Source organism: Amblyomma maculatum, chromosome 2, assembly GCF_055883805.1.
Source record: "Amblyomma maculatum isolate TAMU_Amacu chromosome 2, ASM5588380v1, whole genome shotgun sequence".
NCBI lineage: Eukaryota > Metazoa > Arthropoda > Arachnida > Ixodida > Ixodidae > Amblyomma > Amblyomma maculatum.
Genome location: NC_139345.1, coordinates 156,931,520 through 156,946,637, shown reverse-complemented (window position 1 = coordinate 156,946,637; position 15,118 = coordinate 156,931,520). Strand labels below are relative to the sequence as shown.

Below are 15,118 nucleotides of genomic sequence, written 5' to 3'. Positions count from 1 at the left end.
AAGTGGGTTAACCTAATCGAAATAAAGTTGATTGAAGCATGTAATCATGTTTGCTCCTTTTTCTACCTTTGCAGAATCTATTTTGCCTACTACCGGCTTGCATTCACCCAAACGGCTGTTGTTATGGCAATAACCAAGCCTAGGCTTGCTATACATTGGTTATACTACGACTTCCTCTGAGTGAGTCCGACTACTGTGAATACCATCACCGTGACACCAAAATCAAGGAGAAAGTAATGATGTTCTGTTAACGCTGATTATATTTGTGTGATGCATAGGTTAGGAATTGAAATCTGAATGTGTCATAACACACAATGGTGTAATTACGCCTTACTCGGCTCACCAAGATACTTTTTTGGGCTGAATTGGGCACGGTAGGTTTAGTTAAGACTTATAAGCGTAGCTAAAAGCTGAGGCTTGTAGTGTTTTACCGCAGTAGTACGTTGATATCTGAACACGTATTTGGTGTAACTATACATTTCTGAGTAAAATTACGCTATATTAGGCGCAGTAAACCTAATAAGCATAACTAATCCTATTTAGCAGAAAAGGCTACTAGCATTCGCAAGCAAAACGTGCGTTTAGCTCTAGACAAATCTCTATTTTTTTTTTAAGTTTTGCAAAGTTGTTGTTGGCGCAACTAATTTTTTTTAACTATTCTTAATTCTGTATTTAGATGCAGCCCCAACCGCGTTGCTATGGCTGCGTCCGAGGGATTTGGTTTTGCTTTTTACCGGCATTCAAACATATTTACGGGAAAAGGAGGATCCATTGCCTGTCGACATAACTACTTGTTTTATCTGCTGGCGCCACGAAGGCAGGATGGTTGATTCTTTTCAAAATGTACTCGCGTAAAATTCACCGGCAGGCCCACGTCAACTGGCCTATTATGCCATCTTAAACGGGGCACGTGTTGCTTGGGAAAGGAGGGTGGAACGGCGCCTTCGATATAGCATTGGTGGGAAGCCTAGGAAGTATTGTTCTCTCTCGTTCGGCGCAGGTCTTCCCGCAGCACAGGATTTTCATTTAAAGCATTGCGAAGGGTGATTACATTTTTCTTGTGGCTGTCAGGTGTGTTTGCACGTATATATGACGCCGCTTTTCCTGTCGAAAGCTTTCGATGACAGACGAATAACAAATGCCAAATGACATTGCAGGAGGTCTCCGTAAACCAGCGCAACTTGATTTTACAAGGACACGGTTAAAGGCGAACACAAATGTTTACGCACAATCAACCAATTGATTTATTACATTAAAGCGGAGAAACTGAAGAAACAAGCATGTGACCTTGCCTCGATAAAAAAAACGTTTGCTGTGATTTAGCTTGTGGTAAAACCTGGATTTATGCGAGAGCTATCTGCTATGCTACAGGTTCGACTCTTTTGCACATGGTAGTTTACTGTATTGTTTCAGCTTTATTTATGCCATAGGGAGCATTTTTTACCGCTATAGTGCGATGAGGCAAAAGCCTCTATGGCGCGGCGGTAAGAAACCCTTATCTATGGCACCTCTTATTCTCTCTCCTTTCACTCCCACCTTCGTGATGACGAGATAGCGTAAGCTTCCAGCCAGCCAACATATAAAACCCAAACCGAGCCTTATGAAAGTGCTTGTGTGTCCTATAGGGATAACGGGAATGCAAGGGTCTTGGCAGGCTGATTCTGATATCATCCTCCCATATGAAAGGAGAGGTCCGAGTTCGCAGCTCCTGCCAAACGTACTCTCAGGAAGCCCTACGTTCAGTTGGGGCTCGGCCATGTCAGCTGCCAGCTACCGCCTACCATGACTTCTTCTTTTGCTTCTGTTTCTTCCTTTTCTTGCTATTGTTCACTTCTTTTTCTTTTTTTGCTTCTTCTACTTCTTACTTCTTCACTTCTTGTTCTTCTTCTTTACTTCTTGTTCTTATTCTTGTTATTCGTATTCTTCCTGTTCTTCTTCATCTTCTTCTTGTTCTTCTTCTTCTGTTTCCCTTCTTTTTTCTTTTTCTGCTTCTTCTATTTCTTACTTCTTCTTCACTTCTTGTTCTTATTGTTGTTCTTCTTGTTCTTCCTGTTCTTCATCTTCTTCTTGTTCTTGCTGGGGTCTACCCCAATTGAGCTGGACTGTGCAAACAGTTAACTGCGCGGTACACTACTAGGTTGTCTCCTTTCCCAATTTTATTTTTATCAAACTAACGTCACGTGAATGTTTCTTCCTTTTTTTTATTTGAATGGAATAAGCTCACTTCAGTTACTACGTTGCGCTTATACGTGTCTGTCACTGTTTAGCCCTGTCCTTGAAAGCCCAAGCAGCACATGTATCTGTGTCCAAAATGTTCCAACCAGCCCAATCACAAGCAGTTCTGTGCGGAAAACTGATAAGACAAGGGCATACGAATTAGATTGGTGCCATCAACGTAAATCACGGCTGAGGCAATTCTGGCTAAACACAGGAATTAGCTTCTAAGATGAAGCTGGCGTTGAATACAAAATAGGAATTTCCGAAGAAAATGTCAATATCTTCGAGCTGTATACTTCACAGCTTTCACACGCATTGGACAAAGTACTCGTCAAACTCCCCTGTACAAGGTAATGCTGTAGCTACCCTGCTGCCTACAGTGGACGTGCCGTTAGGCTCGCAAACATGGTGGCGCTACAGATCCACAAGCGGTATTGCTGCGTCTGGATGTACAAAACCTGTACACGCCATCTCACTGCCGCCGTTACAAATAAAACTTGCGCAATACATTAGTAAAACCATAATATCAAAGGCATGACAAGTATACGTACTAACACGCCGTTTTCTATGCCAGAAATTTCCGTTCTTTGCACCGATGGCGCCACTTTGCATGTCTTCTATGTACAAACGAAAGGCAGCATTGCGTAACAATATATTTCATAGACCATTTTGTTGCTTTCATATAGCCAACCCTGTTATCTATAGAAGAATAGTGAGTGGCGTTCGTTGCTTGGCTGTCTGTCATAACGCCATAGTAGGGTACGTTGTTGGGCAAGTAATTCATGACGATTGAAAAGTTTCTTTTGCAAAAACAAACTATCATAAAAGAAGGATGGACGGGGCGAGCTCCTCCCGTCGTATGTTCTCTCCCGACTGCCATTTGTCCCATCGTCATAATGTCACAGGCTATACCTACCAAGTGTAGGAAGGCTAAGAAGCAACGCGGAAAGTATATGCTAATTACTATCGTTACACTTTCTTTATAATTGTATGTACAAGTAACAGAATGGAAATGGTTACCTGCGCTCAATACGTTACATTCCATATTTTCAGCACGTCACGTCTTGAGCCTGCGTATACGCAAGCCGAGGTGCAAGTATCGCTGCGCACTTGTACGGAATTTAGTTACTCTTTATGGCTCCGAATCTGTTTGAGCTTTACTTCCCTGGTATTAGTGCGGTTCAATTCATCCCTATAACAGCACTTTAGACAATGTTAAGCGGTCGTCTACTGTACCGTAATACCACCCAAACAATAATTACGCCACGTGGAAGCAGGCGCACTAAAATTAAGCAAACAGAGCAAGCACAAGAGTGTTGACCGTAGTGCGCTCCCCCAAAAATTCAGGATGGATACGAGCTGCGTGTCATTCACGTTGCTGAAAGCAGCAGAAGGCCATGACGGTAGATTTTGATTCTTAGTCTTCGCCGGCGCCTTAGCTCCCATCCGAGCGCCGTTCAGCTAAATAGCAATGACAAAATAGCGAACACCCGGTCCGAGTTTAGGTAGGTGTCGTCGCCAAAGAAAAAAATAAAGGCATATTGTATACGCCAGAGCAACGCAACGAGATTTTGTGGTCTCGGGTTTGTTTCCGGACTTTTGTACGCCATCGTACTTTAATATCTGTGCAGATACTTCGTTAACGAAGAGAAAACTTGCACGGGCAGCCTTGACAAGAACTTTGCCCTGTCCTACACCGACGGCGGTGATGGCGGCTGGCCCTGTGACTGGTCCCGGCTGCTGGCGCTGCTGCTGGGGCTGACCGGGTCCAATATGGGCTCCTTATCTTTGCTTTTGCCCTTCGTGCGCTCGAAGTAGGGGTACTCCCCCTGGATGAGGATCTCGAAGTCGCGGTAGCGAATCTCCTTGCCGAGGTACGGGATGTAGATGCACCGCTGCGACGGTATCACCTTCCCCGGCGTCATCTCACCCTTGTGCACGTGTCGCCCGATGTAGATCATCTCGCCCGTCGCGCTGCGGCCTGCTGGGATGGCGTTGCGCGGCATCACGCAGCCGCCCATTCGCACCTGCATGTAGGGACCTGTGGATTTGAGTCCCCACAGAAGGCATTGCTTATGGAGCCGAGTCATTAAACCAGCATGTCTAATTTATCGTCAGCAAGGCGGTGTCCTAGCGTATAGAGCCCTGTGTCATCCTCATTGTCGACAGCTCTAATGGACGTGTTGACGTCGATACCTTCAAGAGTCATTCGCGACATGATACATGCTCCTCTACATTTGACAAAAATGGTTATCACCGTCAAAGGCTTCTTTCAAAGTGCTCGCAGAGCGATCAGTTTACAGACATTGCCGAATAGGATGCGAGTACACGCAAGCCACAGCTTTAATACCGACACTGCATAAGGGAGCACTCGCCAGTATTAGCAGTTTGGCTAGCAGTGGTGACAGAAGTCATGCAGTACAATACCACAGATCTCTCTCGGTTTTCTATTTACTGGAGGAGTAAGAAGTAGTTAGACTTAGGTTTTATAATTAAAGCCCTGAATGTCCGCGACTTATAAAAACAATGGGCTCAGCAATAGTGATAGCCCGGTATATGGATATATAGAGCAATCATTTAATAAACGTTGCACACATTTTATCAACTAAGTGCATCCTCTGCCTTGAATGCTACCCAGTTTGCTGACTTCGCAATAGCAGCCTTTTGCGACGCCTCAATAGAATCTCCACAATGCGAAGCTACGCGATGTATGTGCCATATAATAGAATATAGAGTATGAACTGCGCCGTTGGGAGGAGACAGCTCCCGCGCCACTGGCGTAACGCAATCGTTGCGGTGCCATTTGCCATAAGAAAGTAAAGAACGACTGTATGGCAATAAAATTTCAAGTTAAAAAAAAGCAAACATAAAGGGGGTATGGGAAAGATGGGAGTACAGGAGAAATAATAGAACACACACAGTTTAGCTGCTTGTGCTGATCGCTGCAGCTACGTGTGTCCGCCTTGCGGGTGCTTCAGTTCATCCAGTTTCCTTCATGTGGCGCCATTGAGAAATAAATCTCCCTCCTAGCCGTGAAGCTGTCGCGAAAGCTAGCTAACGCGGGAGAGAACGAAATGAAGGTAGGAGCGGGCCTAGGTTAGCCTTGTCAGCAGTGCCTGGCTTGCACTGAACAAAAGAGAGGAGGCGCCGACCTAGCCAACCTCCAATTTGCCAAAGCAATTTTCACTGCAGTACGACCATGTTATGAGACGTGTAATAAAATTGTAGTGCTAAGTGCGTCGCTCACCCACTGATAGTTGATGGCGGGTGCCCTGACGAGCACCTCGTACACGTTGGAGGAGAACTCGATCTGGTCCAGAGACACGAAGCAGACCCGGGCCGAGGGCAGCACTTTTCCCGGCAGCACATTGCCCCGCAGCATCACACGCCCCACGTAGAAGCACTCGCCGTTTAGGTTCTGACCCGCCACGAGTGCGTTGCGCGGAACATTGCCGTCGCTGGCGCGCACCCAGTCGTCGGCTGCGCGAAATTCGCCACCGCGAAATTCGCGTTGCTTCCCGCACGGTCGCACAATACACTTTATTAATGCGTAAGCACTGAGTGAGTATGCTTTCGATGTCGTATCACCAGAAGTTTCTCGGCAAGAATAAGTTCGAACGAAACGATTGATAAGAGAACGAATTGTTGCTCTAGATAGAGGACAAAAAAATTTCCCTTGGCATATATTTGGTGCATGCAGAGTATTAGTTAATTAATCAGAGACAGGTAACTGAATCAGACGCCGTATATGTCGTTTCTCGAGTGGCAGGATTGCAAGATTACGTTCTAACAAAACAAGCGATAAGAAAACAAATGGCTAGATAGAGGATTAAAAACCCTCGCCGGGAAAAAAGTCTGGTACATGCGGAGTAATTATACAATTAGAGGCAATTAAGTCAAGCAGAATGAAGTCAAAAGAGCCGAAGGTGTAATGTCGAAGACCAAGGGGAGTCATGGTACCCAACTTCCATGGGGTGTTAACGTCGTTCCTTGTTCCTTGTTCCTTGTTCTTACGGGTTACTTGTTCACAATGAAGAACCGGGCCCGGTTCTTCATTGTGAACAAGGAACCCGTAGGGGTTCCGAAACGTCAACCATCTATTTTGACAAGTGGTCAATGACCCTACAGAATAACTATGCTACTACCTGACCAGACGGCGTTCCGTCAAACTTTGGGTGTTAACGTCATAATGTGATGCCACATACCGGAAGCCATCATCTTCTTCTGTGTCCTTTTTTTTTTTTTCACAAATAATGATTGCGCATCCCTCCAATGCTGGTGCCGCAGTGGTATCAATCGGTGCGTGTTAGTATTTGATCACTTTGAAATTATGTCATCCCGTAAAGGTCATTAATCCACTCTGTAATCAATGCCCAGAAGAAGAATTGTTGACAAACTACGAGAAAATACTTCTTTGTTTTATCGCAGTGATCGGATGTCCATTACCATTGAATTATTTTTACTCATAATTGCTGCCAGTTCCTGACTAAGAATAGTACAATAAGTTAATTCGAGTTCGTGCGTGTTTTTCGACCGCGCAGATAGTACCGGTTACCTTTCGGCCGCTCTGACTGCCTCAAGTTTTTTCTTTTTTTTTTTTTGTTGCTTGAACTTGTTACGACATAATCAACTAGAGTATTCTAGTGTATGTTGCTCTCTTTTTAGACACCTTTAGCAGACCGTATCGCGTGTTGCCGTCTGTATTACTGGAGTTGCGGGAACCCTCCCGCCAGTAGTGCGCACGCGTTTCTTTGGTTCCGACGCGGTGGTAGCTCGTCTATAGGCCGCCAGATGGCGATAGTTGCCCGTCAGAATCCCGTCTCCGCATGTGGTGGACACTCGTCCACCGTTAGCTCTTCCTTTTTTTTCTCTCCTTTTTTTTCTTTCTTGGCTGGGACGCAGTTTAGTGTCCACCCGTTACAAAGGGTGCAGCCTCAATTCATCATCATCATCATCATAGCGCTTGCCCACATTGTCGGGACCAATCAGTGCGGGAACACTGCGGGTGGGAGCAACTCCGTAGCTTCAGTAACGTAGCAACATGAACTGCTAAATGTATCTTTTGTCTCAAGCTTGCACACTTGTCGCTCCCCGTTGGTATTCCAGTTTAGCGTGAAGGGCTAATATAGCCTCCTTCTTTCGAACGCACACCTGAGTAGGACAAAAATTTTACTAAAGTTGTTTCAACGCTTGTGTGGGCTAGAGCTTAAGGCTATCTTCACTTCGGGGAGCTATACATTTTGTTTATGTTTAGAAGACCATCACTTTTTGACTGAAGAATATGTCGCAGTCCTAGAGGACTCCAACATTTCATAATGTTGACGGACCCTGTAACACCTGTCACCGGCGCTATATGATCTGCCGAATAGCTCTGTGCGTGTCCACTCCCAACACTGCGAAACTTAGAAGCTGGCTGGTGGCGCCCTCCACTGGTTCAGAACAACAATCAATATCGTTAGGCTCTCAACTGACGCCAGGTAAAGAGGAGTTACAAGCACAGATCGAGCTTTTGAAATTGCTTGGCTCATGTATTGCTGGTTATAGGGTATCATGTGCTGAGCGATGCCAGATGACAGTGGCTCTAACGCAACTGCCGAGACTCCGAATATGCGAAAGCCGAAGAGCGTCGTCAACCTAGTTGGCGGTGCTCTTGTATATTCTTTAAGTGCGAGTCTAACTAACAGGCGACCCTGTCGACATCCTCGTAACACCCAAGCAGTATTTTTTGCAGCGGAGAAGGACATAAAAAATGCACTCTGCGATCTATTACAGCTGTGTAAGTAGGAGAATTCCTCGAGGGACGCAGTACAACTTAGCTGTACCATCTAAAACCACAGATCATATTAGATGAAGAAGGCATCCATAAAAGCTGATGGTGTTACGCAGCGGGATATTCAAAGACAAATAATGCGTAGAACTGACTCTACAAAAAAAAAAAAAAAACAGGCTGTAACAAGCTGCATGTACCTTGAGTGTGCGGCGTTTCCACTCTCGCTCAGAAAGGGCTTCCGCCGCACTGATTGTCACAAAAGACCCCCTTAAACCATAAGAAATGGAGATTTAGGCTGCAAAAACCCGATAATTCGCACGGTTGTCGGAGACTTCACTCCCAGAATTTGCCGAGAATGAGCGCGAAATGGCATGGTTTGGTTTGTGGGGTTCAACGTCCCAAAGCGACTCAGGCTATGAGAGACGCCGTAGTAGAGGACTCCGGAAGTTTCGACCACATGGGTTTCTTTAACGTGCACTGGCATCGCACAGCACACGAGCGCTTTACTTTTCACCTCCATTGAAAAGCGGTCGCCGAGGCCGGCATTCAATCCCGCATCCTTGGGCACAGTAGTTGAGCGCCGTAACCACTGCACCACCTCGGCGGGGCCGAAATGGCATTATTAAGCGAGAACTACATGTACCATTCGCATTTATGGGACATAAAGTCTTCATAACTGCATTTGCCATAAAATAGCTTAGAAATTGTGTTTGTCTGTTTGATTGTGGGATTTAACTTGAGGGAGAGACTCAGGCCATGAGAGATGCCGTATAGTGAAGGGTTTTAAAAATTTAGTACACTTTTGGTTCTTTAACCTGCATTGCAAGCCCACTGTACACGGGCGCCTGCTTTCTGACTCTGCTGGCTGCTTTTCGATGGAGGCGAAAAGAAAGGCGCCCGTGTGCTGTGCGATGTCAGTGCACGTTAAAGAACCCCAGGTGGTCGAAATTTCCGGAGTCCTCCACTACGGCGTCTCTCATAGCCTTAGTTGCTTTGGGACGTTAAACCCCACAAACCAACCAACCAACCATCTTTCGAAAAGAGACCGCTTCGTAATGTAAACCGCTACAGAATCAAAAGCAGGTCACCTTTTGCTCAAAAACTTGGCGAAAATTGGACATCCTCAACGAAGGGCATCGCTCCAAACTTAAGTACACTCAGGTCGCAGGCATATAGGCCGCGGGTAGGGAATGCCGGTTATCTTCTGTGGGCGAAAGCGCCTTCGTATCAAATCACTAATAGGCGAGAAGCTCAGGGTAGCGCCTTTGTGTACAGGACAGAGTCTTCCTTTTAGGCTGCGCGAACAACCCCCGAGCAAAGCGAAATAATGTGCTACAACGCGAAGATCTCTACTCGCTCGAAGCCATGGCAACTATTCTCGTGACAGTTAATCGCGATCAGTCACGTAACGGGTCGCTTGTGGGAGCAATTACGCGCTAATAACGCGACGCAAGGCGCGAATGAGGCGCTCCGTTATAGAGACTCGGAATATCGTGCGCATTCGCGCTTATTGTAAGGCCTTGTGTGCACGTGCGAAAAGAGCGAGTTGTGCCACTTCTCTTTTCTCCTTGGCAGCCTGTCTGCCAAATGAACGCAGTCACGCGCTGCAGCCTCGTCTTGGCAAAGAGCAGAGACAGTTCGTCCGCTGGGAAAGCGAGCACAAAGAGGCGCTGGTCCAAATGGCTGACCGAGATTCGGGTACAAAATATGAGGGACTCGGTAGGCATGAGATTTATGTGCGGCTTTCGTACTCCCGCTGTCGTATCCTAAATAAAACTCCAAGGGCATACCTCAATTAACGAATGCGAACGTATTGAAGTTTGTTGCCGCTGATTATACTGAATGACGTGGCACGTCTGTGTCGCTCGACTCCGGTGTAACTTCATCCCTTTTTGAAAGTCGCCCCGAGTTACAAGACACTTATTTTGATTCCAGATCACGTGACAGTTCTTATCATGATTAGTGATGACATCACATGATCAACATGATGATATATGAAACTTTTATGACGCTACTTAAACCATTTCTCACAATACATTTTGTGCTTCACGACATATCATGTCATCACATGACTACTCACGAATAAACGACTTGTTATAATGACAATACGACTGTCTATGCGGTGTATGACTTATCATTGCACTATTAACGATGATATTTGATGAGATGACATACACTTCCGCACAAAGCCACGTGACCTTTTGGGACCACGACTTCCGGCGACACATTCTGCAGACATTTCCAGCGACAGAGTTTCCTTCTCGTCAGCAGCCAACCATATATTGATTTCGCCCAAATAAACTGTCACATTCAGTTGCTATCGCCCTCATTATTAGCCGCAAGGCCGGCAGAGCAGTACAGTCTTGCGCAGTGAGCGCAGCGCGGACTTTTCCGGTGTGCCATACAGAACTCGCGCTATACTCGCCATACAGAACAGCCAGGCAACTTACAAGTCTACCCAACACCACATAAATCTTTTAACAAAAGAGAACACTCTTAGGAGGCTACAAACAATCACATACCCAACGCCAGCTAGGTCACACCTGTGGTACCCTACACTATACTATCCGCAATGCCCACACTGTGGAGAGGTAGCTAACCTCTACCACATGATGTGGGCATGCCAATTCAATCCCATAATAGACCCCTTTCGAAACCCATCAGAAGAGCAGTGGGAGGCTATTCTGTTCAGCGATGATCCTGACCGTTAGCATTGGCTTAAGGGAAGGGCAACCGCGGCTGTAATAGTCAGAGGACTACCGGGCTAGGCGGCCCGCCCACATGGTCTATAAGACTGTAAATAAAGATGTTTTCAAACAAATTGATTCTTGCGCAGTGCACACCGTGAAGAGACTTGCCTCTATGAGCAAATACGGAAGGCTGCGCTATTATGTTTGAATTACAGAAGTCTACGTTTTAACTACAGCTCTAACGCTTGCCAGAAAAAGGTACTTCCTTGGCCTACTGCCTGCGTGAGTTATAAACATGAAGGGGCACATGCCACTTACAGTTTGGGGTGTTTCATGGCACCCACCATTAATATTTAAGGAATAGGACTTTCACAGATCTAACACATGTCTTATGATATCGCTATTACGCGCCTCTCTGAAAAATGTAGGAACCAATATATAGCGGGCAGCACTTTCCTGAAAGAAAACAAATGCTACGCTACCAGTAAATGTGGTGAAATTTAAGCTCCTAGTCATGGCGTGAAATGGCTTGACAAAGCCACGCAGCATTCTTCAGTCCTTCTTTTACTTAGCGCTTCTGATTACACAGTTACACTCTGCACTGTTGTGCTGCGCCCTAAAAATCAGAGCATCAGCAGCAACCACATTATTTTTGACACCCTATTGATGCGAACACAGGCTCGCTAACCAAGAAATACGGGTTTAGTAGAGAGAGCGCCGTGAGCCTCATTCTTGTATGCGTTTCATTGAAAGCAGTGGTAGCCTTGTGTCCACAATAGAAGCACACTTTCAACCAAGCAGTGATCTAAAGACTTTATTTGTGCCAACAGAAATCCATATCGATTTTTCAGATAAGGTTCAATATAGCACGTGTTCGCCGAACACGATAACCGGTAACCTGCCAGAGAAATTATAAAGTGCCAAGTCACTGTAATCTGCACCATAAAACAAGCCCCGCATTGCCTTTTGCAGCACCTGGCTCGAAGCAACAATTTCAAACAAATGTTTTGATAACTTCGTGCAACACGAATCTATCAGCTTCCACTCGAGGTTCAGAACCCGGATCACCACTGGTATTCTAGAAAACTACAAGTTATTTCGAAAAGGAATGAATTGCTCTTCACATACAGTGATGTGGGGTGGGCCACAACTCACCTGTGGACTCGGACGACTCGTACTCGGACTCGCTCTCAATGTATCGGCGACAACGGTCCGACAGCGACAGGCCTGACATACTGTTATCTGGGCTCAGCTTCGTCTTGTGGCTGGAATGGGCACTTGAGGATGCCACAGGCGCGGCCATTCCAGCGCCGGGGCCTGGCACCTCGTCTTCATCGTCATTCCTAACAGGCGCCATGACGCTGATGCTGATGCTGATGCTGATGCCCCCCCCCCCCCCTGTGATCCCCTTTGTATCGGGGGATCACAAAGTTCTGGATCAGGCCAGGAGAAACGGGTAGAAAAAATTGAGGAGCGAGAGAAAGAGCGAGAAGGAGGTCCCCCGGACAGTTTATACTTCGGGACCTCCTTCTGTAATACTTATAATCCATGTACATGTACCTCACAGTGAAAAATAAAGATGATGATGATGAGAGAAAGTTCTATGCTAAATGTTCAGTCAAATAGTCCGAAGAAGTAAGAAAGAGAGAGAAAGAAGAAATTTAACAGACGCAGTCGTGACTCGATACTACTCTCGATAGCTCTGACATTTCGGCCGTGGTCTTGTAGAAGAGACGCGATGCATAGTTGACCACAGGGGGTTAACTGTCAACAGCACGAAAGGTCGCAATAAGCTGCCTCGGTGCTGATGGAAGCCACTCGAACGGCAGTGCCGCGCTGTTAATATTTTTTAGCCCGCTTTTAATATCAGCCAAATTTGCCATTGTAACTCAGGGCGCATCTTTGTATGTTCTAGAAATAAAAACATTCGGTTAGTTTTGAAACGCCTCAGCTGAACAAGCGACTCGAATTATAAGGCTAACTTCCACCTGTAGCCCGCACTAGGCATCTGTATAAAAAAGAGTTTCAGAGAAATACCTCTCTTTGGGGAGGAGGCTCCGCTGAATCCAGGTGATAGATGTTGAAAAACCAATTGCTCGCGACATGTACCACGCTAAACCTGCGCTGCCTTTCTTCTTGATATATATTGCTTTCAGATGAGATCCTGAGCACCTGAATATTGAAGAGCATGTGATATGCACTTTTGAGTAGAAATACCCTAAAATGTAAAATGAACCGAAATTAGGTATATAGGAGGAGGAGTAGAAAGAAGAGGGAGAAATTGTTACTTTGGTTGCTCTTGAAGCGTTCCGGGAGGATCGCCAACGGACCTAGGAGCCCTGTTCATTTCTTTTGCCAAAACCAAGAACGCTTACAGTGCGGCCGTGCCAAGACACCAGTTTTGCGCGATAGCGCTAAGGAACCGTGTCGCAGAAGAAGTGGTGTCGCCACCATCGTTGGTGTCGCCGTTGTTATCAGTGAACGAAAATCCTCACTGGTCGGCATGGTCATGACGGCACGACGGCCTAACGTTGCGCGGAAACTTTAAACTTACAGCAGCGCTACATAATACATCAAAATGTGGCATATAAGGTCAATAAAAGGTCACCGCATGCCTCAAGTTACTGAGTTTTATAAAGAATCTGCTTTACCAGAAAGAAGAAATGGCATATGCAGGATTCGAACGCATGAATCTTGTGTTGTGAGCCAGACGCCCCAGGACAAGCAAGGCAGGCTTGTACAGCTAAAGAACCAGACAGAATTTATATGTGTGTCGCGTGGTATTTCAAGTAAAATGGCGCGCACCACAGTTTGCTAATGCGTATTTGTGCAATTTCAAAGGTAATAATTTAGAAAGTAATAATTAAGTAAATAGCAAAGTGTACGTTGGAGTTTCAAAACCTCTTTGGTGAATGTGGCATTGTGGCGCCGGCTGGCGGCCGCCATCGAGCCTAGGCGATTTGATGCGCTCCAAAGCGCCAACAAACGGTACGCGTGTGCCGAACCTGCTCTGGGGATCGACGCAGCGATCTCCGGTCAGAAGCAGGCCTCACAGTATCCCGGCAGATGATTGGACGCACCCTATGTGCGGCCCGTCGCGTCACCGGAAATTCATTCCTTCATAAACCTTCATTCATGAGGATGACCTGAGGCCTAGAGGGGAAGGGGATGGGTTAGGTGAGGTTGAGGGCGCCAGACTCTGACATGAAGTCTGCAGGGCACTAAGCTTGCGCTTGGTGTTGGTATTGGGGGCTGTCCAGTCTTCGTAAGTCTGAATGTGGTGAGCAGATGTGTAGCGGGCGCGGAGGCCAGCCGTGCCAGGACAGGTCCAGATCAAGTGCTGCAGGTCAACGGAGTCAGCAGGGCAGTTTGGGCAGCTGATCTTGGTTCGGCGCCATTGTCTCAGGATGTCCGGTGTGTACGCTGCATCGGCTCACGCCTTGTGATTTAGAACTTGGGCAGGACGAGAGAGGCCGGAAGGAATCGGAGGAGTAATATCGGGGACGAGGTCCCGCAACAAACCCCTCCGCTCATTTTAAGCCGCGTGCTGACAGAGTCCGGTATGATGAAGGAGACGGGAGAACAGTAAGGGTGGTCCGAGTTGGATGGGCCCACATCAAGGCTATGCCGAAAAGGGCATGTTGCGCCTAGTTCTCATCGACACCACCACGGCGCCACTGCTTCCGGACCGCTACGGGTGGAAAGCTGTGTTTTCTTCGAAGCTTGGATACTGTTGGCGCTTAATAAGTTCAGGATTAAAGACACGTGGTTCGCAAAATTTGAATGATAGTGCCACTCGCAGGTCTGACATCGAATGCAGTACGTCACTGTCGATGTGCTGCTTAGACCGACAGTTGCACTCGTCTTTACGTATAGGTTGTATTCACTGTCGGCTGCCGCGCGGGAGAGGACGGGAAAAATGAAGCATTTCCACTTCCGGTTCGCCATAGCCTTGGTCATCGTCGTCGTCTGCTGAGGTTTCATTTGGGTAGTTCGGAAGATCTAAGGTGCTGTGAACTCTGTAATTTGCTACAATAATGGTGAGTTGCGCTGTCTACGGAGGCGGCAATAGGTCCTGCAGGTGTGAAAACACCGCGAACAGCACAGCTGCCAACTTTTTGGGGCAGACACCTGCTGTGGCGGGTCTTGCACTGTTGCTTCTGCAGCGTCGTTTTGATAAAGCATTGCCGTGCTGACTATCCCGCTCGACGTGACATAAACGCGGTTGTGTATGTGCAAGTGATCGCGCTTACTCAATGACAACTTCATAAACATATGCTACTTTCAACCCTTGGAAGAGAACCTTTCGGACTGCTGCCCTTCTGCTCCCGGTACGTGTATGCAGCGTAACTGCAAGCCCGCTAAAGCGAGGAATACTTTCAAGCCGTTGCATGTTACTGATTAGCTCTTGCGAGCTTTTTCCTGTGGCTGTGGGTACCAG

General features: G+C 46.8%; 1 protein-coding gene across 1 annotated transcript; it reads right to left on the bottom strand.

Annotated features, from left to right (window-relative positions):
- Positions 1-3,908: 3,908 nt before the first annotated feature.
- LOC146200252 (pfs47 receptor-like) lies at positions 3,909-11,911 on the bottom strand. The gene is made up of 3 exons (XM_084592309.1): positions 11,833-11,911; positions 5,465-5,697; positions 3,909-4,244 (listed from the first exon to the last, which is right to left on the bottom strand). Exons 1-3 carry the CDS (start codon positions 11,909-11,911, stop codon positions 3,909-3,911), a joined length of 648 nt encoding a protein of 215 aa, XP_084448435.1.
- Between the last annotated feature and the right edge of the window lie 3,207 nt (positions 11,912-15,118).

Bases quoted from the DNA above. Each gene is read 5' to 3' on its own strand.
- LOC146200252 (XM_084592309.1), bottom strand. From the start codon at position 11,911: ATGTCAGGCCTGTCGCTGTCGGACCGTTGTCGCCGATACATTGAGAGC. The intron at 5,698-11,832 runs GTGAGTTGTGGC...AATTTCGCGCAG, and splicing joins CGAGTCGTCCGAGTCCACAG to CCGACGACTGGGTGCGCGCC. The intron at 4,245-5,464 runs GTGAGCGACGCA...CCCTACATGCAG, and splicing joins CCGCCATCAACTATCAGTGG to GTGCGAATGGGCGGCTGCGT.